Genomic DNA, 24,867 nt, shown 5'->3' on the forward strand with positions numbered 1-24,867 from the left:
CCTCTGCCTTCTAAAGGGAGATCTTCATTGCTGACTCCTACTACTAAACAAAAGTGGAGCAAATGCACCAGCTCAACACATCCCAATGTTTGCTAACAGAAAAGCCTTTCAGTCTGAAAATGATGGACATCACAGATAAAACAATAAAAAACAGATTAACATCCTTCTATATCCCAACATCAAAAAGGAAAGTTATTTGTTCTGAGTCTCCTGTTACTCTCTCAACAACTTCTTACACAAACTCTGATCCCAAATCAGAGCTGCTCATTAAATACACATATATTTAAATGGATAAAATAACCCTCTCCCACAGACTTCTGCCAGAGAACACAGAGAACATACACAATCAGGTCCTTGGATGTGAGAAGAAAATAAGCCACTTGAAATCACATTTTTAGAATGATTTTCTCCAAGAGATTTCACCACAAAAATCTTATAAAGCTGGTAAAGTGACATATCTGCACTCTAACATGATTAGCTTTTGTCATTAAATAAATTAAAGCTATTGCTGCTTGAAAGATGTGCCAAGGCTGAGGAACATCAACAGGGGAGATGGCAGAGAGGGCTTAAGGCACTTTATTTTTTGGCAACACGCTCCCCAGTCCGTGCTCGTTCCTCCCTTGCAGAGGAACCACCACCACAGAGCAGCAGGGAAAGTCCCTTCTCCAAGCTCATCTGCTCCAACCCTCCCAAGATGTTTGATCTCCACAGCTTCAACACTTCTAAACAGAAACACTTCCCAGGCAACACCTCTGCCCCCTTCCCTTCATGCAGCTGAGACCTCAGAACATTGCCTTCTCAACTCAGAAACACGGAGAGCAAGGGACACCTCTGATCTCAGCCTGGTCCCTCCTTCCCCCCTTCACCACTCCTTCCCTTTGGGGACCCTAATGCTCCCGACACTTTCCTCCCACGTGGCTGCCACTGGCATCTGGCAGAGGTTTCCAACTGCCCTCCGCCCGGTGTCAAAGCTGCACAGGGAGTGCTTCACACCAGAGCCACCACCACGCTCTTCAAGCTGACTTTTGTGCCCAAGCAGCTTCCAAATGCCTTGTCTTCAACTCCAAACTCATCAACAAACTCCAGAGAGCACAGAACTGCTCCCTCACGTAGTCTGGGAAAACACCACTCAAAATGGAAGTAAAAGAGGGAAGGTGGCATTGGCTCCAAACTTCTGGAGGGGATCATGGCAACCCTGACCCTTCGGTGCATGCTGCAAATTCTCTGCTGGGCAAAATTATTGGGCACTTTCTCCTCCAGCTCAACTCTTGGTTCATGGAGAGACAACAGAGACCCCCACACACCCAGTCCTCCTCAAGAATCTTGATTTAACCAGATCTCCAAGGCAGGCCTGCATCCCAACTGGGCAAACACTGCCAGGAACTCACCCCAACTTCCCACACAGCCTCAGACATTCCTCAATGCCATACTGTATTTCTTGCTGTCCTTCTGGGCTTTGGGGAAGCAGCTTGCATCCAGAAGATGCCACCCAACACAGCAGGAATGAGCACAGCACTTCCTGAAAGGGACTACAGCACAGTTAGCTGAACAATGCAGGAAAAATTAAAACTAAATTACTGAGGCAATGTTAGCAAAACACACATTTCCTTGCACAGCAGTGATGGAATTCACAGAGGTCAGTCCCCCAAACACCGATCCTTCCTCTCTGCTTCTCGGAAAAGGAATTAACAAGGAGGAAGAAGAGGAAAAAAAAATATTAGTAACAGTCTGTTGACACTCATCCTGAGCCTGCCACAACCTGCAATAGCCTGAGGAACACCCAATTTTTCAGAGATGCCCAATCCCATATGGAAGCAGCCACGGGGACAGATTAAAGTCAAGCTTACTGGTGCCTGCACATCAACAACCAGGAACTCCCTCCAAAGGTGAGAAAGTTGGGAAAAGAAAACAAAACCCTACTGACACCAGCCCTGAGCTGCAGACAGCTCTGATTTGGCTCTGACTGAACAGTGTCACATTAACCAACAGCTGGGGATGTCACCCCAGGTGCCATCCATCAACCTGGCTGTCCCTTACAAGCAAATGTTTGCCCACATCTAGGCTGGGAAGAAACTGGTGACCTGATTATATTGATCCACAAAATTTATTCACAGCACAGGGACTTTTAAAAGAACAGCTTAATGTAAGACACACAAAAAAATACTTCATTCCTAAGTGGGAGAGTAAAGAACAGGGTGGAGTGTGACATGTGTCAGAAGTACCATTGAGGTAAAACCACAAAGACCCACAGTGCCCTTGCAGCACCTTTGTTACTGCACCTTTTTATGGAAGAAGTCTCACTCCAGACTTCACTGAACTTCTCCTGCAGAGGCAGTCTGGCAGTCAAAGCCAAGGAGGGCAGATTGGGATTTACTTTTTATAATATCCCTTCTGTGTGTCATTTCACCCTCACTTGTCCTTTCCACCCAAATAAGGGTCAGACTCCAACTGAAGGATTTACCCATACTGACAAGTTCTGAGCACAATTTCTTCCTGAAATCAGGTTTGGCTGAGTATTCACCACCACCAGAGCCACAGAATTATCCCAACTTACTTTTACACAAGAAATTTAACTTCTTAAAGCCACTGTGTTAAGGAAATTCCTCACAAGTCTGTCTTGTCTTACAGCAGCTCAAATAACTTCCTATTTAGCAGGAAACAGAATGAATCTCACATCCAGACATTTCTGCTCTTCATGTCCATCACTTTCCAGCTTCTCTTTCTCTCAAAAAATATTAATTTCTTAAAAAATTCTTTCTTCCCGCTGTATTTTAATTTTCCCTCCCTCAAGCTTTGTTACATTCACATGCTGAACAATTCTCTCTCACACAATTTTTATTTTTTTCCAATTACACAGATATTGTTTAATTTCATGATACATTAAGTCTGAAACCACAGGTATTTCCAAAGTTACAAAGTTCACCAGCAAGAAACTGCTTTGGTTTAAAAAGCCCAAGTCAGAGAAACCTGCAACTCTTTTATCTGCTGTGAGGTAACAGTGGCTCAACAGTTGTATCAAAACACAGAGAAAAAAAAGAAACCAAAGAGGGCTAAAAATAAGGCTGAACTCAGATGACCCCCTGCACTCCAGTAAATCAGGGATGAACTCTCCTCCCCGAGCCTCACTCAGAGCAGCACTGAGAGGTAACAGCTTTTGTTTATAATCAAACACAGGTTTTGGTGGAGGATAAAACCAGCCAGGGCACCTGAATAAGCTTCACCAGGACACCCAAATAAGCATCAAAAAGAAAGTGTTTGAATATATTGCAAGCACAGATCAGTAGTTCAGGAGTTAAGGAGAGATATCGGTCAAACACAATGTTTTCAAAACAGGCATGTCTAGAAATAAAAATGAAACTGTGTCATTTTAACCTCCCCACTTTTGTAATACCAACTTGTCATTTCCATCTAACGCTTCTCCCTCCCTCTGTCCCTCCTGCTCACGGTGTCCAGTTGGGTCCCCAGGACAGGACACATTGCCACAGCAGCCCCAGCTCCTCTAGGAGCCCTTTTGTTTTTAGGCTGTGCTCAGAGTAACCCCAAACTTCATCCCTCGTGTGCTTCATGCAACAATCACCAAAAGCAACAGCCGCAACAGCACAGCCCCCCGTCCGACCCAGCAGGCTCCCCCCCAGCGACACCCAGTGAAGCACCCCCGGGAATAAAGTGCTTCGGACAGCCCAGCACCACCCCAGAGCCAGGCAAACTGCAGCCTTCAACTGTCAAGACATCCAAGTGCCACTTTCCCGGGAAAAAAGCCCCTTCCCAGCCAAACCAGCACCTTGCTGGAAGATCAGCTGGGCACAGTGCACGCTGGCCGGCATTCCCACTCCAACTCTTGGGACATCCCTCAAAACCGAAGCAAATTCTCCCTGAGCAACAGTTTTACTTACCACCACCCCACTGACTCTACTGACAGCACCTTCCCACTTTTTTTATTCCTAAAGCACCGGTTGGAATTAGGGAATACCACAAATCAGGCAAAAATCAGCCAGCAAAGAGAACGTCCAAGGGTTTTCACTTGACCCAAACAAATCCGTAACGTCAACAGTCTCATGATTTAAGCAACGAATTTGTTGTCATGGCAGGGGTGATTCTTGCCGGAAGTTCAAGAAAACAATGGACCTAAACTGATTATAAAAGGGCTGGGTTTTCCCACCTCCAAAATGAAAGTGAGAGCAGGAAAATGCTCACACACAGGGAACACAGTTCGGAGAGCACAGCCCTCGGCACGAAAACCACCCTGCGCTTCCACCTTAAAATCCAACACACCGCCAAACATTAATAGCAAAACACACTCCCGGCCGTCCCTGCACCATTCCCGGATAACACAGCACGGAGATATTTCACAAAGTGTGTTTTTCACGTCACACTCCCCCCAAAACTCCAGGGAGGCCGGGGGAGAGAACAGCCAGTTTGCCACGGGATGCTGTCGGACGCTGCAAACAAAACCTCAGGCCGGCAGGCACTTTCCTGCTGATCCCTGCAGTATTTCCCTCCTGACTCGGGGCCTACTCGCAGCACAGAACCCAAGACCTTTAAAAAACACTCGCAGCCCCCGCCGGCCTCTCTTTGTAGCAGCGGCCGCTTTGGTGGGGGGATTTTGGGGAGTGGGAGCCTGCTCCTCCTCCCCATCACGCGTGGCCTGGCAGGGAAAGCTGCTCAGTGAAACGTTCCACCTGAGATTTATTCCCACCAGCCAAGTAGGAAAAATTAAATAAAATAAAATAAATCACATGAAAATCGTCCCCAGCTGTAAATAAAAAAAAAAAAACCCTGGGTTTATATTCGCCTGGAAAAACAACAAAACCAAAGCACTTACCTGGGCAGGACCAGAAGCAAAACTGAAGAACGATTTATAATTAAAAGTTTACCCTTGGGGTCACCGCTGCTTTGGGGGAGGGGGAAAAGGGAACCCCTGGAAAGGGCTGACCCTCCAAACCAGCCCACTGGGTAGGTGGACGGCCCCCCTTTCCCGGCGCCATCCCAGCAGGTGCAGCCCCTCTTTGCAGGGGGCCCCACACACAAACAGACACACAAAAAAGAGCCGGGAACCCCTCAACAACCCCCACCTCACACACCCCCCCCGGCTCTGGGGGGCCCCGCGACCCCCAACCCTCCCCCGGTCTGGGGGGCCCCGCGACCCCTCACCCCCCACCGCCCCCAGGCCTGGGGGCTCCCCGCAGCCCTCACCCCCCCGGCTCCGCTCGCTGTGGGGAGGGGGTGTCACCCCCGAGCCCCCGGGGCAAAGGATACTGTTGGGGCGGCTGTGGCGGCAAGGCCCTGATGTTGGGGTGAGGCGCCGGCGCCGGGTGAGGGGGAGCCGGGGGGGGAGGCGGCCCCGCCGCCGCCCCGCTCCCGGGGCCGGTCCCCGCCGCCGCCGCCGCGCCGGGTTTCAAAGCCGCCTTCTGCGGTAAACTCATGGCCAAGCGCAGCCACCACCCCGCGGCGGGGAGCGGGGCCGGGGGGAGCCGCGGAGCGGGCCGGGGGAGAGCCGGGGCAGCGCGGCGGGCCGGCACCGGCGCCGGTCTCCGTGACAACGCGCCTCCCGGAGGGCTCGGGAGAGGGGCCGGCGGGGAGGGAGGGAGGGAGGGGAGGGAGGGAGGGAAGGGGGGGCGGCTCAGGCCGCGCTGCTCATGAGCCGGCGGCGGCGGGGGGTCGCGGTCGCCCTCGCCGGGGGCAGCGGAGCCGTTCGCGGCGGCGGCTCGGGGGCGATGCCGGCGGATTTTCCTCACTGGAGTAGCGGAGCATCAAACATGGCGCTGCGGCCGCCTCCAGCTGTCCGGCCGGGCGGGCGCTCGGGCGCCTTCGGGCCGCTCCGGAGCCGCTCGGCCCAGAGCCGATCGGCGACCTTCGGCTTTTTCCGGAGTCGCTCGGCCCACCGCTGATCGGCAACCTTCGGCTCTTTCCGGAATCGCTCGTCAGCTAGCGCCGCTCGGCAAACCTCGGGTTCTTCCGGAGAGGCTTTCGCGCGCGCAAGCGCCTTGCCCTGCACTCCCTCCCCTCTCGGCCCAGCACCTCCCGTGACCCCCGCGCTCGGAAAACTTCGGCTATTTCCGGAAGACGAGGGCTGGAGGCAGTTCGGGAAGCTTCGGAGGGGCTCGGAAGAGGGAATCCCGCCCCGCTCGTAGCTCTTCGGAGCTTCTCGGCAATCTTCGGAATCCCTCGGGATCGGCGCGGGCACAGCTTCGGGCACACTCGGCTCGGCTCGGCGAGACTTCGGCAATGCTTGAGAGTGAGGTTGGCCCGAGACGGTCAGGGGGCCACTGGGGTCCCTCAGCAGCCACCCCACTGAGGGCTTCCCTGCCCGAAAACTCACCCCAGCCCCAATTCCTGGCGTCTGGAGGGGCTGGAGGGGACAGCACCGCAGCCCCGCCGAGGCATCGTGAGGGCCGGCAGCCCTGAATGCAACATGGAAGTCTGGGGCCCCCATGGCTGTGAGGGGCCCGAGGAAGGGACTTACCTAAAAAACCTCACTCCCAGCTCCATTACCAGCCCTACAGCTCCCAGGCCCGATTCCCAGCTCCCGGGGCAGCTGACGGGGGCCACAGTGCGGCTCCTCTGAGGACAGACAGTCCTGAGGGTGACAGGGTGGCTGTGAGGGACCCGGGGATCCCCAAGGCAGCCCACCTGTGCCAGTGGGGCCCCTCCAGACCTGCCCTTGTGGGGAGATGTGTCCACCTGACCCCATGGTCACACCAAGATATCACCCTCCCTGGGTAGCCAGACCACCCCCACCACGTTCACCATTTCACACCTAACCTGCAGAACCCTCCTCACGGCCACCACCTGAGCTTGGCAGCGGCCAAGGTGGTTTGTACCATCTCAGGGAGATAAAAAGCACCTCAGAACAGATTCCGGCAGCTGCCAGATTGTCCTGACTTGTCCTGCCTCGCCGCTGGCTGCCGAGGGCTCATTCCAACCCGCTGGCACCTTCCAGCGTTCCTGCTGCGCCGCACGTCCCAGGGATTCGCTCCCTGCGCCTTCGCTGTGCCCACAGGTATTGCTGCCCCAGTCAGCAGCCTGGGGTGCTGCTCTAGGAAACCTTCCCAGAGCTTATTTGTGTCCTGCCTGCTGCAAATTCTGAGCAGCTGCAAGTTTAGGAGGAAGATAATGCTTTAATTCAATCACAAATAAACTCTTAAACGTGAAAAGCTTCTTTTACTGAAGTGAGCAGCTCTCATGGTGGTGTATTCAGGCACCTGGAGAGTAGCTGGTACAACCACAAGCTGAGAGAAGTCTTGTGCACTAAAGAAAACCTACCTGAGTAGTCACATCCATCCCTGTCTGTGCAATGGTCTTGTTTATATGCAGAGAAGTAATTTTGAATTTCAAATATAAATCCAACGCTGGAGAATCTGGACTGGGTGTTGTTCATTGGAGCAGAACTCAGCACATTGGGCAAAAGATAATAGAAGGGTCTTGAGTATATCTTCCCTTTGGAGTCAGACTCTGAGTTATCAAACAATGGGGTTGTGCAGGGCAGGTTTAGGACACCCAAGGATTGCAGTGGGTCCAAAAGCTCTCCCTCCTCTGAGGTGTGTTCTCAGAAGGAAAGCTGGGAGCTGCCACACAGGTCTCTATTAAAAGCAGCCCTGCAACTAGAATACTTTATCACTTACTCACACGCTACCCGGAGGGTACAGCCACCTCCTGCAGTGCCAGCAGGCATTAGTGGGGCAGGGGAAGGTGATCATGTGCTGCTCAGTGTCCCTTTCTGTGCTCTTTGTTCAGCATGGGGTAAGGGAAATACCTGGGAGGAGGTGAGGTCATACATACCTCACACTGCCTGTGGGAAATAGGGGGAAATAGGAAACACTGAGATTTCTTTTTGAGGGGAAAAAGCCCAACCAACCCCTGCCAGCCTGCAAAGAAGTCCTGACTGGGGAATATTTCTATCTGAACACAGGAACAAATATTTAGAGGGGGCTGTGCCTGTTTTTTTGAGTCAGTTTTCCTCAGCAGCCTTCAGCCTGTCATATTAACTAATTCCCCACCAGGAAAACTGAAGAGAGAAATAAGGAGGACCAAAAAGAAAGGCCAAGTTCCCCTCCACTCCTCAAAAATGGGAGTCAAAGGAGGAACTTCTCTCATAGTATGGGATTTGCCCAGGTACTAATATATCTCCCAGCATCCTAGAGAGCTGCTGTGTTCACAGCACACCTCTTCTGCTGGGAAGACAATTCTCCCTCCACAGCTGGTAAAGACTTGGATATTATTATTTGGAAGGTGTGTTCTGGGGTGGCTGGTACCATTCCATGACCACCTCCTGGCACAGCCCCTCTCTAGCTACCCTCCCTTGCATGGAAGGAAATTCATCTCAAAAGCAAATTGATATCCATGGCTGCCTCTGTTCTACAGAAATAGCTGCCTGTAAACACAGCTGCAAAAGAGCTTCCGAACTCCAGGATCTTTGGATATAACACTTTTTGCCTGTTTAAAAAGGAAAAAAAAATGGCATTTTCACCATATTGTCTGCTGAAGCTTCCAAAATGTGCTGGCCAGGCGAAGGAGCCAGGCTCCCAACTCTGCCTTAAAGCCCTTCCAGAGTCAAAGTCTCTCCTCAGCCATGTTTTTCCCTTCTTTTTATTTTTTCCTGAGGAGAAAAAGCATATATGTCTCCCTTCTACCTTACGTAGGACAATTTCGCCAGCAAATCCTGCAGATTTTGGAGCTTGAGTGAGTTCCAGCTGGATTCACACCCTTCTTGCTGCCTCTCCATTTTGCTTTTCCTCCTCTTTTTCCTGCTAGCTCTGTTAGCACCTGGGAACCGATGTGTCACCGTGGGCAGCTGGAGCCTACAGTGCTGAGCTCCTGTTTCAGAGTATCACCAGCCCTTTTTCCAGTCCCACCAGTCTCTCGTGTACCTGCCACAGCAGAGACACAACCCCACAGCACAGAATGCTGGAGCTGTTGGTGAGCTTAAGAAAATACAGGAGTGGGGTATCCCCTGAAGGGATGCTCGTGAAGAGAAGAATGTAAAGTGAGGAAAGTGTAAAGCGCAAAGTCATGGTCCTGGGAGTAAGTGAGGAGATACAGCCTTCTTGTTGACTCAGCTTGGCTCTGAGTGAAAACTCAGTGATCAGAATGAGCAGGTCCCAGCTGCAAGGTGGGATTTAGAAACCTGCTCCCCACCTCTCACTTCCCATCCTCCTGCCTTCAGGAAGGTATGGCTTGTTCAGGGAAGCTTTTGGCCCTAAAATCTGGTCATTCCACGAGGTGACCTCAGTACTGTTGTGATGTGTCAGGGGTCAGATCCTACCTGGAGGGAACAAAGCAGGAAGGAGAGGGACAGTTCAGATGTTTGGGTTCACCAACTGTCTTGGCCCCACCAAACCTATGTACAGCCCCCATTTCCAGCTCTGTTTGTAAGCTCCAGCATGCTCCAGGTGGCTGCTTTCACCCAGCACAGCACAGCACAGCACAGCAGCACCTCCCTCTTTTGGCTTCTCCTGCTTTTCCCGCACTGTTCCTCTTCCAACACCCTCCAGACAAAAAAACCACCCAGCATAAAAAAAAAAAAAAGAAAAACAAAAAGGTCCTGCTTGGCGCTTTCCCCATTCTTCCCCCTGCCCGGGCTCAGCCCTCGGCACACAACGTCTCAGCCCTCCAGGGCACAGCTGGGCACAAAATAAAGCAAATACCACCCAGGACCAGGCAAGCCCACACCAGGTGCTGGCACAGACTGGGATGATTCACCTCCTGCCCGCTCTCCCTGTGCCCACAGCCTCCCAGGGAGGAAAACTCCCTCCACCTGCGCCCAGCACGGGCAGCCTTGACCATGGAGTCCCCTACCACAACACAGCTCATGGTCACCCTCAAAGTCCTTCCTGCCCTGGGGTTGTCCCTGAGCCATCACCTGCCTGCTCCCTCCCTGCAACTAAGTCCCAGAGAGCCAAAGTGTTTCCTGTTTGGATGGTTAAACCACTTCTAACAGCATCTCCATGTGACGCCTCTGCTCCCTTCCTTGCTCTTTTGCAGCTGGGAAAACACCCTCTCACCCCAGCCCCACTGTATTCCTCTTTGCCTTACACCCACGCTGTTCTTTCCCTAGGAATGCAGGTATTCCACCACAATTTAAACATGTGGGGCCACATCCAGACCAAAACAGGACTCGGGTAACACCGCTGGTTCCTGCCAGCCAAGCACTGGAGTGTGCAGGCAGCGATTTTCTCGGCTCCACCGCCCTCTGCGGGTTTGCGCCATTTCCAGGCAGATCTCAGGGAAAGCAACGGCCACGGCTGCTCTCAGCGCTGCAGGAAACTGAGGGCCTCACACCGAGTCGTGCAAGCAGAAAGCGAGTGCTATCACTACACTTTGGTTCCATCTGGGCGAGAAAACCCGGTAAAAACAGTCAGAGATGTATTTTAATGTCTTATTTATGCAACACCCATGTCCCCAGCTCACTGCTGGCTCGGTCCTGCCCGTGCCAGCAGCAGAAACACTCTGTATTCCCAAGTTTGCTACCAGCAGGCTGCAGCCTTCTAGTTTTGCCCCAAATCCAGCCCCCAATAACAATTCCTAGGTTAAATAGCAAAGGAATACCCAGCCCTTGGTGTGGTTAATGACCATCAGCCCTGCCAGGTGCTGGGGTGAGGCTTGCAGGGATCCTGCAGTCCAGGTCCTGCCTTGCATTTTTTGGGCAAGCCTGATGAAGCCATGGAGCATCTGCTCAGAATAAATGTTGGCCTGTTATGGACCTGGCAGCATCCCACCAGCATCACCAAGCCATAAATAAGGGAGTTTGGAGGGAAACCTGCACAGGGCCTGTGCTGCTGGATCCAACTGCGGCCCAACCAGCCAAAAACTCACCCGGGAGGAAAGAAAAGCATCTGGGAAGGACCTCCCTGCCAGGGAGCTGTGTGGGGCCATGCCATAGAGATGGAAAGCAAAGAGCCACCTGCAGTGAGAGTGAGGTTTTTGGGCAAAAACCCCTGGATTTAGCCTCCAAGAGAGGCAGCGGTCACCAAGCACGGGCTGGGAAAAGCCTCATTGGCTCAGTTTTGTCAGCACAGGATAGTCTCAGTGGTGTAGACAGGGAGAAGAGCACAAATAAATGGATGCAGACCCTCCTTTTATAAGAAAATTTGAGTCATGATCAACTCCAAATCCAGTAAAAAGTATTTATTATTTCAATTACAATAAGCCTCACGCATAGGGTGAAAAAATAGTTACAAAACCCCAGCCCCTTCCATCCCTCCCTTTACATATAAATATTAAAAATCCCTCTATGTCTCTGCTTTGTCTAAAACAAGAAGACAACACACAGCACCTGAGCTCCTGTCAGTGCTTTCCCCTCAAAACAAGTATTAAAAACATCCCTTAAAAAAGTCCCTCAGCCCCATCCTGATCACTTCTCACACTGGTGCCAAACCAGCTGTGGAGGGACAGAGTTCTGGGGGCACATGGTGCTTTTGGGGCTTGCAGTTTCCCAGGCAGAGGGCAGGCTTGGCATGAGAGAAGCAGTGGCAGGAACTGCCTGCACTTGTCTGGGGAGCTTTAAGGCCAGGAAATCCTGGCTGGCCTGGCTTCAGAGGAGAGAGGAGGGAGAACAGGATGCTTCATCCACCCCATCACCACCTTGGTTACATCTTTGGTTACGTCAATTTTTCCCTTTACGCTCTGAAATTAAAGCTAATCCCAGGAGCTGCAGCATCCCGGCACAGCCTCTTTGACTTGCAGCATCCTCCAGCCCTGTCCCCAGGCCTGCTGTCCCTAATTTTCCCATCAGCATCCTCTAAGGATAGTCCCTCCTGGAGAAACACAGGATCCAAGACTGGAAAGATATCCACAGCCCTACCCAGCTTCCCTGGCCAAGGGACTGTCACCAGAGGGTACTGCACCTATGGCTGCACTAAGTAAAAAAAATTAATAAATATACTAATCTTTTACTAAAAAAAGGCTTTTAAATGCATTTTCCCTGAAAATTTCCAGTGTATTCCACAACACATGAAAAAAATATATGTATTTCCCCTCCCCCCGCCCCAAAAATATATCTTAAAATACTTTCCACCCTCATGTGCGCATCTTTGGAGAGAAGGTGGTACATCAGGTGTATTTAGACACGCAGACAAACCTGCCACTGCTGGGGGCTCCCTTTATCACCTCCAAAACAGAGAGGCTTTCCGGGTGGTGGGTCAGGCTGGAGCGCTGTGTGTGTAAATACAGGCAGTGCCCACAGATGCCTGTGCCTTGGCACTTGGCCCGGTCATGGTGGGAAAGAAAAGACCCCCAAACCGAAGTCATTTCACCAACAAGCAGGGGAATGAGGAGTTTTCACAGTGGATTGAACCTCGGACAATGCCAGGGGCACAGACACTGCTCCGGCTGAAGAGTCGGGCTCTCCGTGGCATGGAGAAGTGGTTTGAGCCTCAAAGGACTGGGGAAGCCCAGCTGTTGGCAGAGGACAAAGCAACCAGCCGCTGGTTCCCGAGGGCACTCGCCCATCACCAGACTTCACACTTCTTGAGGGGGTTCATGGGGGACCCCGGGGGGCAGCTGAAGTGCTCTGCGAACTCCTGGGAGTTGGAGACGGTGCCGATGACGCGGAAACGTGAGGGGCTGTGGGGGTCAGTGATGAGCCCCTCGTGCGAGCTCTCTGGTGTGCGAACTGAGCACCACACCTGCAAAGAGAGGGCAAGGGGCCTGAGCACTGACACCCATCACCACGGCGCCAGCCTGGTGCTGAATCCAACCTCTCTGCCTGCGTGATGGGCGCCAAGGCAGCTCAAGATGCAGTTCTGTAACCAGCACCACCCCAATCTCATTCTCCATCCACTACATCATCTCTGGAGGACTCTGTTTTGCCATCATGTCCTCCCAACCCCATCTGGGCATGCTCCACCTCCAAAAATCTGTGTGCCCACCCTCCCAAGGTCACCACATGTACCTGTGCAAAGCCAACAAAGAAGAGCTGGTAGTTGGTGAGGCCGAGAGTTGGGAGTGTTTCTTCATCTCCATTCTTTTTCAGCCAGTTTTGATATGCCTGAAAATGAGGCACACTGGGCTCAGGAGACAGCACAAATCCCACCACACCATGTCCCACTCTGAATCTCCCCAGCCCTGTGGTCCTACCCGGTAGGCGGCCTTGAGGCCCCCGTTGTCAGCGATGTTCTCCCCGAGGGTGTGCTTGCCATTGACTGCCTCACCGTTCACAGTGTAGTTGCCATACTGCTCCACCATGCATGCTGTCTGATGCTTGAAGGCCTCCACAGAGGAATTCTTCCACCAGGGACGCAGGTTGCCGTCTTTGTCATATTCCCGGCCTGCAAAAACACAGTGGATTCTTCATCTCATATTGGCCACCCCGCCAGCTGCCCACCCACCTGGCTGTGGTCATACCTTGGTCATCGAAGGCATGTGTCAACTCATGGCCCACCACCACGCCAATCCCACCAAAATTCAGGGACCTGTAGGAGGGTAATGCAGAGGTTAAAAAAGCAGCTTTTGCTCTCCACAGCCATGAAACTTAGCCAGAGATTTGGATATAGGAGGAAAGCTGGGAATCCTGCCCTCTCTGTTTTCCCATGGCTCTTACTTGGGGGACGCACGGGTGTAAAAGGGGGCCTGGAGGATGCCGGCAGGAAAGACAATCTCATTCTTGGTGGGAGAGTAATATGCGTTGACTGTCGGAGGTGTCATGCTCCACCTGCAGGAACACAAACACAGCAACATGGCAACACAAGCCATCACCAGTGTTTGCTCCAACAACATCCACTTTTGTTGCAAAGCCATTGTCCTAAATTTATCTCCTCAAAACCAGCACAGGCTGGTGGACACCAAATCCCAGTGCTCCAGATATGCTGATGTTCCCCACTGAGTACAACAGGGAAGTGGAGCAGAGGACTTACTGGTCCCGGTTTGGCGGTTTCCGGAGCTGGTCAGCCGTGACCCTGGCTGAGAAGTTGTAAAACTGCATGACATTCTCAAAATAGAGGTCGGACACAGCCTCATACTGCAAAAGAACAAGGCGTGAGTAGTGTGTGGTGATCGCCCAGCCCCACTCCTCCCTTCAGTCATGTCTGAGCCTCCAGAGCCAGGAGAGTTATGGCTTCTCCTGTTTCTCCTCCTCTCCAACATCTGTAGAGTCTCTGGAGGGAAATGAATCACCATTACGGAAAACAGCTCCTCCTTTTCCCAGGCAGGGATCCCAAGAGCCTCAGCCACCCCAGGACTGACCCACAGCTCTCTGAGAAGTCCCGATAGAAGGGCCAAGGACATCAGTGAGACCCTTCTGGAGGAAACCTGAGGTTCAAGGCTGCCCTGAGGCCATGGTGATACAGACACATCCTGTACCTCCTATAGAAAACCCAGGGGACATATTTGACCTACTCACATCATTAAACACTTTATCCAGCTCCTTGGGGTCCATGATGAATTTGGGATAGCCAATCATGTTGTAGATGGCATCTGCCTGGAAGATGACAAGGACCAGAGTGCTCTCAGTGCCAGAGACAGAGGACAGGCTCACCCTGTTACACCATCCTCAACCTTCATTCTCTCCACAGTGCAGCCACCAGCGCCTCACCTTCTCTTTGGCTGATTTCCTCGTCTCTTCATCCATCCACTGCAGAGTCTCCAGGCTTTCCTCGAAGGCAGTTTTAATCTCTGCGATCATTTCCTCCGCCTAGACAAAACAAGGCAGCACAGCCTCAGTCCAAAGAGCTGGCTTCCTGTCCCAGAGAGGTCAAGGACCTTTACACCACAGGGAAGAAGAGGTTGGGAGGCCAAGACAACACATGGTGAAAAACCCGGCACGCGGAGATGCATAGCGAATGCAACACAGTGGACAGAGAAACATTGTCTGCCCTGACAGTTCCACCACTGCAGAGGCTTTCCCAGCACCGGGACTCGCACTGCCTTGGGGACGTACCACCTGCTTGCTGTCCTCAGCAAAGGTGGCCTTGACAAACATGGCCCCCAGAGCGAAGCCCAGGTTGTTGTCCGTGTCACTGATGCAAAACTTCCAGCGCGGGAGGCAGCTCTGCATGGGACAGGAGGTGGTCATCAGTGGTGGCATGGAACAAAGCCCTCCACATTCCCACCCCTTGCTCCTCCTGGCCCATCCAACCCTCTGCCACCCCAAAAGCTGCCCCTCATCTCCATTGTTTGGATGCCATGTGAGGGGGCCTTGAGATAAAAAGCCATCACAATTTTAATGGTGATTCTGGGGCACAGAGGACTTCACCCTCACCTTCTTCGTCCCATACATCACTTCCATAAATTTTTCCTCAGCATCCCTGAAGCGCTGGTCAAGGAGTGGGCTGGTTTTCCGGACCAGGTTCCAGATCATGTAGTTGTTGAGGAGACTATGGTGAGAAGAGGTGAGTAGGCAGCAGCACATTCCTGCCCACCCTGGGTACCCAGGTCTCTGTACAGGCTGGGGGTTCTCACCACTTATCCGTGGCCAGAATGAGGTCAGAGACCTGCTCCAGGTACTCCTTGGCATAGACCACAACAGGCTCTGACTCGTTGAGCTCCACAGGGTAGAAGACCGTGGAGAGGAAGGGCATCCAGTCCACAGCCGGTGCCAGCTCCTGCAAAAGCCACAGTGCTGCTATGGACCTAAAAACCATTGCAGGGGGTGGCAGCTGCTTCTTGAGCTGGAATTGCCTGTATCAATCCCCATGTGATGAGTTCAACTGATTTTGCAGAGGCCAGTTCCTATAACAGCAGCATCCTTGAAAGGTTGAAGGGGAGTAAACAATTTCCTCCCACAAAGAAGGAGAAGAAAGTGGGGTGGCTGTCAGAGATGTTGACACAAGTTACAGTCCCTCTGGGGACACTGGGAGGTGGCCAGGCTGACGTCCAAGGGCAGCAGTCCCAGGAGGACATAAGTGCTGCGGTAAGATAGCTGCTGGCCCCAGGGGTGGTCCAGAGGCTGGGAGGAAGGGTCAGGGTAGGATTTCCCCAAGGAGGACGGAGGCCAAACTGTTGCACAAGAGCTTCCCAGGCTGTGTCAGCTGGTGTCAGGATTCCCAGAGGAGCTGCGTCACCTCCACCCGTCCATCCCACTTCCCAAACCACAGCAGAATGGGGAAGCTCGCCAGCTCCATTCCTACCTTTAGTTCTCCTGCTGTCATTTTATGGTAGATGACCTCCTCATCCCGGTGCTTCTCCTGCGGGATGGTGATGTTGGCCAGGGCTGTCTCAAAGTCCAGGATCTGCTGCATCTGCTGCCGCGTTGACTCCTCATCGGTGCCTCCCAGGAACATCCCCAGCTGCACCATGTAGTTCAGGTACCCAGCGAGCACCTGTGCAGTCAGACAGGTGGGATCAGCACGGCAGGTGCCACCCACCCACGGCATCTCCCCAGCCACCCCACATTTCCCCCGACACCTTCACCTTCTCATTCTCCGTCTTGTTCAGGTAGTAATCCCGTGATGGCAGGCCCAGCCCCGACTGATCCACCTGGATGACGTTGCTGTTGGAGTTCTTGGAGTCGGCGCTAACGTAGACGGAAAAGAAGGGCGAGGTGCGATAATGCGCCGTCACCTCCCGCAGCGTCTCGTTGAAGTTGTCACCAGCACAGGTACCTGTGATGTTCCAGCCACCCAGCTGGGGACAGACATCAAACGACTTTTGAGTAAGAAACAACCACCTGAAATTGCTTCAATATCCCCTCCATATCCATCCTGGGGGGAAACATCTTGCAAGGGGGCTAAAAAGTCCCATTATAGGATTATAAATCCCTGCCTCTGCCTGCCTGACCTGAGGGATGCTCTTCTGCAGGAAGTACCAAGAATAGAGTATGGAGGGTGCTGGGACTGCCCATGACTGAGCTTCTCCCCCCATTTTGCAGAGGGAAGATGGCTTTTCCACAAGGACTGGGACAAACCTTTTGGATGAGTTCCATGAGCGGGGTGGCACGCAGCTCCTCGATCTTGCTCTCATTCATGCAGGCTTGGTAATAGCGCTGTGCCTTGCGCTCTGCCTCGCTGGACACATTGGCCGTGGTGTTTTCTGTGGGAGGTACCCAGGGAGAATCACATGGGGTTCCAGGGATGGGCATCTGCTGGACCCAGAAGGATTCAGCCCCATTTTGGGCAAGGCTAGGCTCCAAAGAGGCACCAAGGATTGTCCCAGTAGTCCCCACCATGCCCCCAAGGACATCCCATTGGCCCCATCCCTTCCTGGCCTCCTGCCCCCCCTCTCCTTTCCCACCCACAGTGACTTCTCCAACTCTTTGGGGACAAAAGATAAAGAAAGAAAAAACAAAAAGCATTTTTATTTTTCCAGCAGCTCTGATATTCCCAGCATCATCCAGCCCCGGGTGCTGCCCTTGCCTCTGTGCTGGTGCCCCCAGACCTGTATTATTTATTCCTGCAAAAAGGAACAATAAACCCATTTTTCTCCTCTGCCTCCAAAACCTTCCTTTCATCTCCCCAGCTAAAATTCTGCTTCCCCAGAGGGTTTTTGGGGTTTTTTAATTTATTTTCCTGATGACACAGCTTGCACCTTTGGCTTCCCAGCTGTGTGGTTTTATTAACTAAAGGTCCCTCAGCTCCAAGGAATTCAAGGAAATGCCGACCGCGACCACTTGGCCGGAGGCCCAGTCTCTTCTCCTGGTAAAACCAGCGCCAGATTTCTGCGGGAAAAGCCAGGGACGAAGCTGTTCCCGCGCCACCCCCTTTCTCTCAAAAGACAACAGTCTTCCCAAACCTTCTCTTTCCAGATAATCAGCCCTGGCGCAGTGGAAAGTGCTGATAAGGAGCCAGTTGTTTGCTCAAAGCTTGAACAAACCGTCCCCGCCGGTTGCTCGGATAAGCCGCTCTGCTTTGGCGTTCGCACGCAGAGCCTGAGCCCAGGACCCTCCCTTTGCTGGGGGAGTTTTGGCCCCCCAAAAATGGCCATACTAGCAGCCAGCCCCCCAAAAGGCTACTCACAAAGGCTGGAAGTTATAGCACAGGAAAAACACTTATCCTTGGGGTGATACTGGGGCACTACAGCCTCTGGACGCAGTCTGGAGGGCACATCCTGAATTTCAGAGCTCCTGGGAATGCCACCATGGGGTTTACAGAGCAGAGGCCTTTTCCCTACTTAGCACCACAGACTAGCAATCCCACAGTCAAAAATCTCAGCACCATCTAGGAGAGTAAACACAGCCAGGATCTGTTTCCCAATGTCCTCACAGCACATGTGTCACAGACTGGTTTGACACTGGAGGTCAGTTCCAAACTTGAATTTCCATGCAGATGTTTTTGGCATCCCCGGGACCCAAAGGGGCCCCTGAGCATGGCGGGGTCCCACCGCTCCCACGCACTCACCCAGTAGGTGCTTCATGATGGCCTGGTTGTGCTCCCAGAGGTTGTTAAAGGTGCCCCAGCGTGAGTGACCATCGGGGAGGGGATTGGCCTTGATCCAGCCCCCGCAGGCGTAGCTGAAAAAGTCCTCACAGGGATTCACTGTGCGGTCCAGCGAGCTGAGGATGGAGCTGGTGATGGAGATGCAGGCTTCCGACAGGCACACAGCAGGTGGCCCTGGGGGACAGGGACAGGTTCAGCTCTCTGCTGCAGCAGAATCAGTGGCACCACAGAGCATCCTGCCCTGAGCTGAAGGATGCAGGCAAATACCCCACCTGGTTCCCGAGCATCCCACCTTGTACCTTACTACCATGCTCTACAGCAAGCAATACGGACTAGCATGCTGACCTATGTCTGAGCATCCTGCCCTATCATCCTATCCCAGGGCAAGCATCTCATCTTATGCCCAAAGATCCTGCCCAGTGCCCAGTCATCTACCCTGGGGTGAAGGATGCAGAGAAACAGTCCATCCTGTGCTCAGCCATCAAGTTCCAAGATAAAGGTTCAGAGAAACACCTTATCCTGCATCTGAGCATCTCACCCTGGAGCGAAGGGGTGCAGGTGACCATCCTGTCTTGAGCCCAAAGATCCCACCCGACACCTCAACATCCTGTTTGATACCCAAGAATCCTGTCCTGAGGTGAGGAGTGCAGGTAAGCACTCCACCCTTGCACCAAATATTGCATTCTGGGAACTCCCCAGCAACCCACTCTGGTCAAGGGGGCAGGATCCCTGTGCAGTTGTTTGCTCAAAGCTTGAACAAACCATCCCCACTGGTTGCTCGGATAAGTTGCTCTGCCTTGATGTTCACAGGCAAAGGCTGAGCCCAGGATCCTCCCTTTTCTGGGAGTTTTGGCCCCCAAAAAATGAGCAAAGGACTTACTGGCTCTGTACTGGAAGATGAGTCCCAGCAGACAGGCTACGAGCAGCACCGCCAGCACCCCCACCAGCACCACCAGCTGCTTCTCGGCACGCGTCCGCTCGGCCCAGCAGCCCCGGCTGCCCCGCGAGCCGCGGAAGTTCACCTGCGGGAAAAGCAGCGTCGTCTCCCCGCTGGCAGAAAAACTCACTGACGCAGCCCCCATTTTGCTTCCCACAGCCCACAGCAGAAATTTAGCCCCGGCAAGGGATCCGTCATGGATTGGGCTGGGAAAGGCAGCAGCTGCCTTCCAGAAACAGGGCAGGAAGGGCGGCACAATGGCAGGAAAGGGAGCGGGACGAGCGCTTTGGAGGGCTCACCTGCTGTCCCGTGCCACCCTGAACTCCTCCTTGAGCACAGCATAACCCCACAGCTGTCCCCGTCCCCACTGCCAGCACTGGGACAGGGTGGGGGCTGCATCAAAAAATGCCTCAACAGGATACTCCCACTCAGCCAAAAAACATCCCCAGGAAACATCTCGATGTGACGGCAAGCGGAGATGGCCCCGCCGGGAAAAGTAAAAACACATTTGGGGCAGAAACCACCATTCTAGAGACTGATGGAGCTGGGATTGGGGCCAGGACAGAGAGGGTCTCTCCAGACCTGAACCTTTTCCATGAGGCTGGACACTGGCACCGGTGGGGTTTTTTCTTGCCACCCTCAGCCCTCTTTAAGCTGCTTTCCCACTGCTTGGGGAGGAATTAACCTAATCCCCTTTTGTGTGGGGACAGAACTCCCAGTGCTTCGATAATTGCTCACCCCAGCCATGCTGGGAAGGGGTTTGGCAGCAGAAAATCTGAGAGGTGGAGTGTTGAAACAGTGCAGGCAGGATATGGCCCTGCTGGCTCCCTGTGCCAGAAGGGGAGCGAAGGGCAGCAGTGGCAGGAGCCAACGTGGCTCTGCCCACACTGGACTTTACCCCCCAAACACTGAGCAAAGGTAGAAAACCCTTCTGCACCCCCTTTGTTGCTTGCCAGGACACAAAATCCCCTTTTTCCTCCCTAAAAGACATATGAAGCTATACCTGAAAGCCATTGGGGTATCCATCACTATCACCAAGGGACTCCAGGGGGTCTTCATCGTCCAGCGTCGCCCGCTTGTAGGTCGACATCTGCACAGGGAGATTAGCAACAGACGTGCTCAGTGGCCCGGGAATGAGGAAGAAGATGAAGGAGAAGGAAGGTTTACACACCTTCTAAAGCCACCTCCTCCTCCAGGGAGCAAAATCCCGAATGGCTCTGAGGTAGTAAAGCACTACACAAACGCCGGAGGATGGTTATGGAAAGCAAAGAGGGCCGGAGCCAAGAGCTGAGCAAAGCCCGAACCCGCCTCGCTTTCCCCCGGGGCCGGGTTGTGCAACCTCCCCTTCAGCCTGGAATAAAGCCGGATCCACCTCCGCCCTGCAGCAGGGAGAGGGACCCCCCTGTGCCAGGGAACCCCGGAGTGCCAGGCACCTGGGAAAGGCTGGCAGCAGAGAAAATGGCTTTTCTCCCTGACACTCCCGGCTCGCCCGCGCTCTACGCCCCATCTGCGAACCCCGCGCACCGTGAAACACCCGGAGAAATCCCTGCGAGCACCCAAAGGCGACAGCACCAGGAATTTCAGCTGCGGACGGGCTCCCTCCCGGCGCCGTGTCCCCCGGGCATTATCTTGTGCCTGTGCCCGGCTCTTATCTCATCCCCGGCAGAAAAACAAGGAAAACCTCACGGGTTGGCAGCCGGCCCTTATCGTGCCGCCGCCGCTGTTTCCTTCCCCCTGGCACTGCCCTGCCATCCAGCCGGATTGTCTCCCGATGGAACAAACAACCCTCCGCTCCTCACCGAGGGGCTGAGCACCCCAAAATCCACCCTGACCCTGCCACCGATGGCCCGAGCAGCACCCCTCACAACCCTTCACCCGCAATCAGAGCAGGGAGGGGATTTAAACCCATCTGGATGTCCCCATCGCGCTGCCATCAATCCCAAAGGCATGAGTTGATCCAAACCCCTCACAGCCGTGCCTCGATTTCTCCTGACAGAATGAAAGCACCGGTTCTCAGCCTTGTTTCCAATAGCAGCATTCCCAAATCTCCCTTTGCACACTTAATAACAAGTCTCAGCCTCTCCCCGGATCCCAAATCCCAACCTCAGTTTAATTAAGCACAAAACCCACCTGGGGAAGAAAAAGGGTTAAAACAAAGAGGTGGTTTCCCTCCTTGGTTGTACCGAAATCGCTGTTTGCAGTCCCAAAATCTCCCCTAGGCGCCCGCCTGGAGCCTGAGAACCGTGAGGCGAAAGAGCCTCAACTGCAAGATTTTATCGTGAGGAAAATCTCTGTTTAGATCCTATTTTTTCCCACCCCTTTCACTTTTTTCCACCTATTTTAGTACTTCGCACATGGCTGAAATTGGCAACTCCGGGCCCAAATCCCCGCTCACGCGGTGGGGGGGGGGGATCCATGAAGCCCCCACGGCTCTGCAACACCAAATTCCTGGAATCCCAGCTTTCACTCCATTTCCTGAGGAAATGCAATCTTTTTTCCCCTCAGCGATCCCCCACCCCTCCTACCCCAGCCTGAAAACAAGGAAAAAGACCAAAACAAGAATCCCTTTCTGTTCTCCTTTCACAAGAGATGTGCTGGCTCAACTCTGTACCAGCCATCAGAGAATCAAAACTGAGCCCGAGCTCCCCAAAACACCCCCGAGTGGTCCTGGGGTCGACCCCCAGCATCCTTAATTTGTGGGGAAATCATGCCCGGGAGGTATTTTTAACACCCATATCCCTCATATTGGGGCCATAGCAGCACCTCGGGGTGCTCCCCATCCTCTCCAGCAGGTGAAGCAGGAGCACCCCTTTTTGTGGGGCAAAACGGGGTAGATTTTGTCATACACCTCCCCCCTCCAACCCGTTATTTGCTTCAATCCGAATAAAAATGCATTCCCCCCGCTCCAACAGGGTGGGGGACACCCACACTCCAACTCCCCGCGCAAGGAATTTTCACTCTCTTTACAACTTATAAAAATCTCAGCATTAAATAGCCTGCTTTTACCCCAAATCGCTCATCCGCTCTATAAACAATAAGCCCCACGTGCTCGGAGCCCGCACACCCCCAGGTGGGCCCGGGGGGGCCCCCAGCGCCCGGTTCTGCCCCGCCAGGGGAGCCCCTGGCCGGTACCGGGCACCCCGAGCTCCGCCGCCTGCTTTCAATTCCCATCCGGGCGCCATTTCGGAGCAACCGCGGCCACGATCGCCATGGCGATTCCTCGCCTCCCTCCAGCCCCTCCAACGCCCCAACTCCACCCTGAGCCCCCTGAGCCCCCCAATCCGCCCCCAAAGCCCCGCCTGGCAAAGCGGTGCCCACCCGCCCCAGCCCCGGCACCCATGGGTGCCCCCGCACCTCTACAGCCCGCAGCCAGCGCCCAGCGAGGCTCAGCTTGCTAATGAGGATGTCCAGGGGTAATTAGCAACTCCTGGTGTTAATCAGGGGTGCCGGTGTTAATCGGGGGTGCTGGGAAAGTGTTTTGGGGGAGCCCTCTGTTTTGTAGGGAGCCCTGACTGCAGATGAAGTTGTTTGATTTTTTTTTTTTTTTTTGTGAAAAGCTTAAAAAGCAGCAAAAAAAGGGTTAAAAAATTAGGGAGGAGTACAACCCAGTTTGGGGGTGTTCGAAAACAGCCCCACAAAAGTGGGTTTAGTTGGATGGGGGGCGCCCCCCTCTCTCTGCAGAGGGAAACACGGTGCGAACCCCCGCAGGTCTGGGTCAAGAGTGGATTTGAGGGTGGAGGGGGGGGTTGAGGGGGCACCCAGAGTGGGGCACCCACTTTGGGGTCTCCACCTGGTGACCCCCCTGGCCACAAAGAAAACGCGGCGGGGGGGCCCAAGTGGGGCACCCAGGGGTGCTCGGGGGTGCAGCGGGGGTCCCTGGGGGTGTCTTAGGGGGGAGTCCCTTGAGATGCTATGGGGGATCCCTTAAGGTTCCAGTGAGGGTCTCACGGAGTCCCTCGGGGGTCGAAAGGGGGTCCCGCGGAGATGCCGGGGGGTCCCCCGCGATGCAATAGGGGGGTCCTCTGGGGTTACAAAGAGCATCCCACGGGAGATGCATCACCCGGCGCCCCGCTTCGGCCAAGCGGCCCCCACTCAACCACCCCCAGCTTTGGGGGTGTCGCTGGGCCCCCCCACTCACCATGGCCGTCACCCCACTCCCGCCGGCCCCGGCCCCGATGGGGCGAGCGCCCGCTGAGCCCCGGCACCGCTCGTGACGCCGCCGCGGCCTAGCGAGGGTGGCGAGGGTGACGAGCAAAGGATGTACCTGGGATGGGAAACCAATGGGGCCGCGGAGGGACGGGCTTCCCGCACGCCTCCTTTAACTCTTTCGGGGGGCCCCGAGCCCCGTTTGGGGGGCCCCACGTGCCCCGGCGCTGCCGGCAGCATCCCCCCGAGGCAGCCCCGGCTCCCCGGCGGGAGGGGATGCGGCGTCCCGGGGCGAGCGTGCAAAGCGAGATCCCGGCGGCGGCCGCTTGTGCCAGCGCGAAAGCACGTGGGGCCGCGGGGCGAGCGCACGGGGCTCCGGTCGGGCGAGCGCACCCGCGCGAACGCGCGTGGCCGAGCGAGCGGGGCCGCCGACGGGCACGCGCGCAGTCGTGCAAGAGCACGCGCAGGCGGCCGCGAGAACGCGCGTGTGCCGCTTGCTCGCCCGCAGCTGCACCCACTCGTGCGTGCCTGCAGCCGTGCGAGCGTGCCAGCGTGAGCTTTCCCACGCAGGAAAGCACCGGCGGCTGCCCTGCCGCGGTGACGGGGATGGGGACACGCGGTGCCGCCTCCGCCCCCTGCGCTGCCCCGGCCGGCTGAGCACTGACACGCTCATCACACCCACGGGGCTGCAAATCGCTGCTGCTGGGCTGCGAAAGTGCCGGGGGGTGCAGAGAGGTGAAAAGAGGATGGAAAGGGGTAAGGGGAGAGGGTTCCGGAGGGGTTTGGAGGGTCCACAAGGGGCCCTGCCCGTCCTCTGGCATCGCGGCCGTGTTGGGGCCCCCTCGGCTGCACCCCGAGGCTCCAGGGCAGCGGATTTTTGGGCTGAGACCGCCACCTTCTGGGAGGTCACGGACGGCTCCGCGGGTCACGGAGCCCCCTGGGCCCACGGCACGGGGAAATTGAGGCAGGGTCGGGAGTCGCCCCCTCGCTCCGCCCTCGTCACCATGCCGTGTCTATTGTGGGACCTACAGTAATGCCGCGGGATCCCACCAGAGATCTCTCGTGGGCTGCTGCAGGAGCCCGTGTGGGGAAACTGAGGCAGGGAGACCCCACTCATCTCCATCACTCCCACCCCAACCCCTCGCTGGTGCCGCTAGCACGGTTTGGGTGAAAATAATGCAAAATCCGGCAAAACACACATCTACCCCGCCAAGAGGCGCCCCAAACTCCCCTGTGTGAAGAGGGGGAGGGTCGCTCAGCGCTTATAGCCAGACTTGGTGCTCCCCAGTCCTCCCAGTCCTCCCAGTATAACCCGGCAGAGGGCACCAGTAAGCCCAGTTGTAGCCTTTTCTCCTCCCGCCCCCCCTTGCTGGCAGCAGGGGGAGGGTGGAGGAAGGGGAGGAGGAGGAGGAGGCGAAGGCCGGGTGCCGGGGGATTTAAGGGCTCGCGGTCCCCCCGGCCCGGCCTCCTCCCGTCGCC

General features: G+C 54.8%; 2 protein-coding genes across 14 annotated transcripts in view; both read right to left on the bottom strand.

Annotated features, from left to right (window-relative positions):
- EIF4G3 (eukaryotic translation initiation factor 4 gamma 3) overlaps positions 1–5,871 on the bottom strand; it is a 142,696-nt gene extending 136,825 nt beyond the window's left edge. For 8 of the 10 annotated variants that reach the window (XM_084220110.1, XM_084220105.1, XM_084220103.1 and 5 more), the window contains exon 1: positions 5,257–5,870. In XM_084220110.1, coding sequence (XP_084076236.1) covers positions 5,257–5,423 — 167 coding nt within the window. In that variant the 5' untranslated portion in view covers positions 5,424–5,870. Of the gene's footprint in view, positions 1–3,893; positions 3,911–5,256 lie in introns of those variants that run through there. The other 2 variants (XM_084220107.1, XM_084220111.1) reach the window with 2 other exon arrangements.
- A 5,245-nt stretch (positions 5,872–11,116) lies between these two features.
- On the bottom strand, positions 11,117–23,516 carry ECE1 (endothelin converting enzyme 1). Of its 4 annotated transcripts, none has more exons than XM_084220282.1 (18): positions 23,381–23,516; positions 20,246–20,332; positions 19,186–19,327; positions 18,267–18,479; positions 16,838–16,962; positions 16,345–16,557; positions 16,062–16,253; positions 15,394–15,536; positions 15,194–15,308; positions 14,873–14,983; positions 14,528–14,626; positions 14,336–14,413; positions 13,851–13,954; positions 13,538–13,648; positions 13,342–13,409; positions 13,075–13,265; positions 12,890–12,985; positions 11,117–12,623 (listed from the first exon to the last, which is right to left on the bottom strand). In XM_084220282.1, the coding sequence occupies exons 1-18, from the start codon at positions 23,381–23,383 to the stop codon at positions 12,447–12,449; spliced, it is 2,268 nt and encodes a 755-aa protein (XP_084076408.1). In that variant the 5' UTR covers positions 23,384–23,516; the 3' UTR covers positions 11,117–12,446. The 4 variants fall into 4 exon arrangements, with proteins under 4 accessions (XP_084076408.1, XP_084076411.1, XP_084076409.1 ...); XM_084220285.1 differs by lacking the exon at positions 23,381–23,516 and adding an exon at positions 21,373–21,428; XM_084220283.1 differs by lacking the exon at positions 23,381–23,516 and adding an exon at positions 20,767–20,883.
- Positions 23,517–24,867: the final 1,351 nt, after the last annotated feature.

The sequence above is a fragment of the Fringilla coelebs genome, assembly GCF_963513975.1.
Source record: "Fringilla coelebs genome assembly, chromosome: 22".
In the NCBI taxonomy this organism is placed as follows: Eukaryota; Metazoa; Chordata; class Aves; order Passeriformes; family Fringillidae; genus Fringilla; species Fringilla coelebs.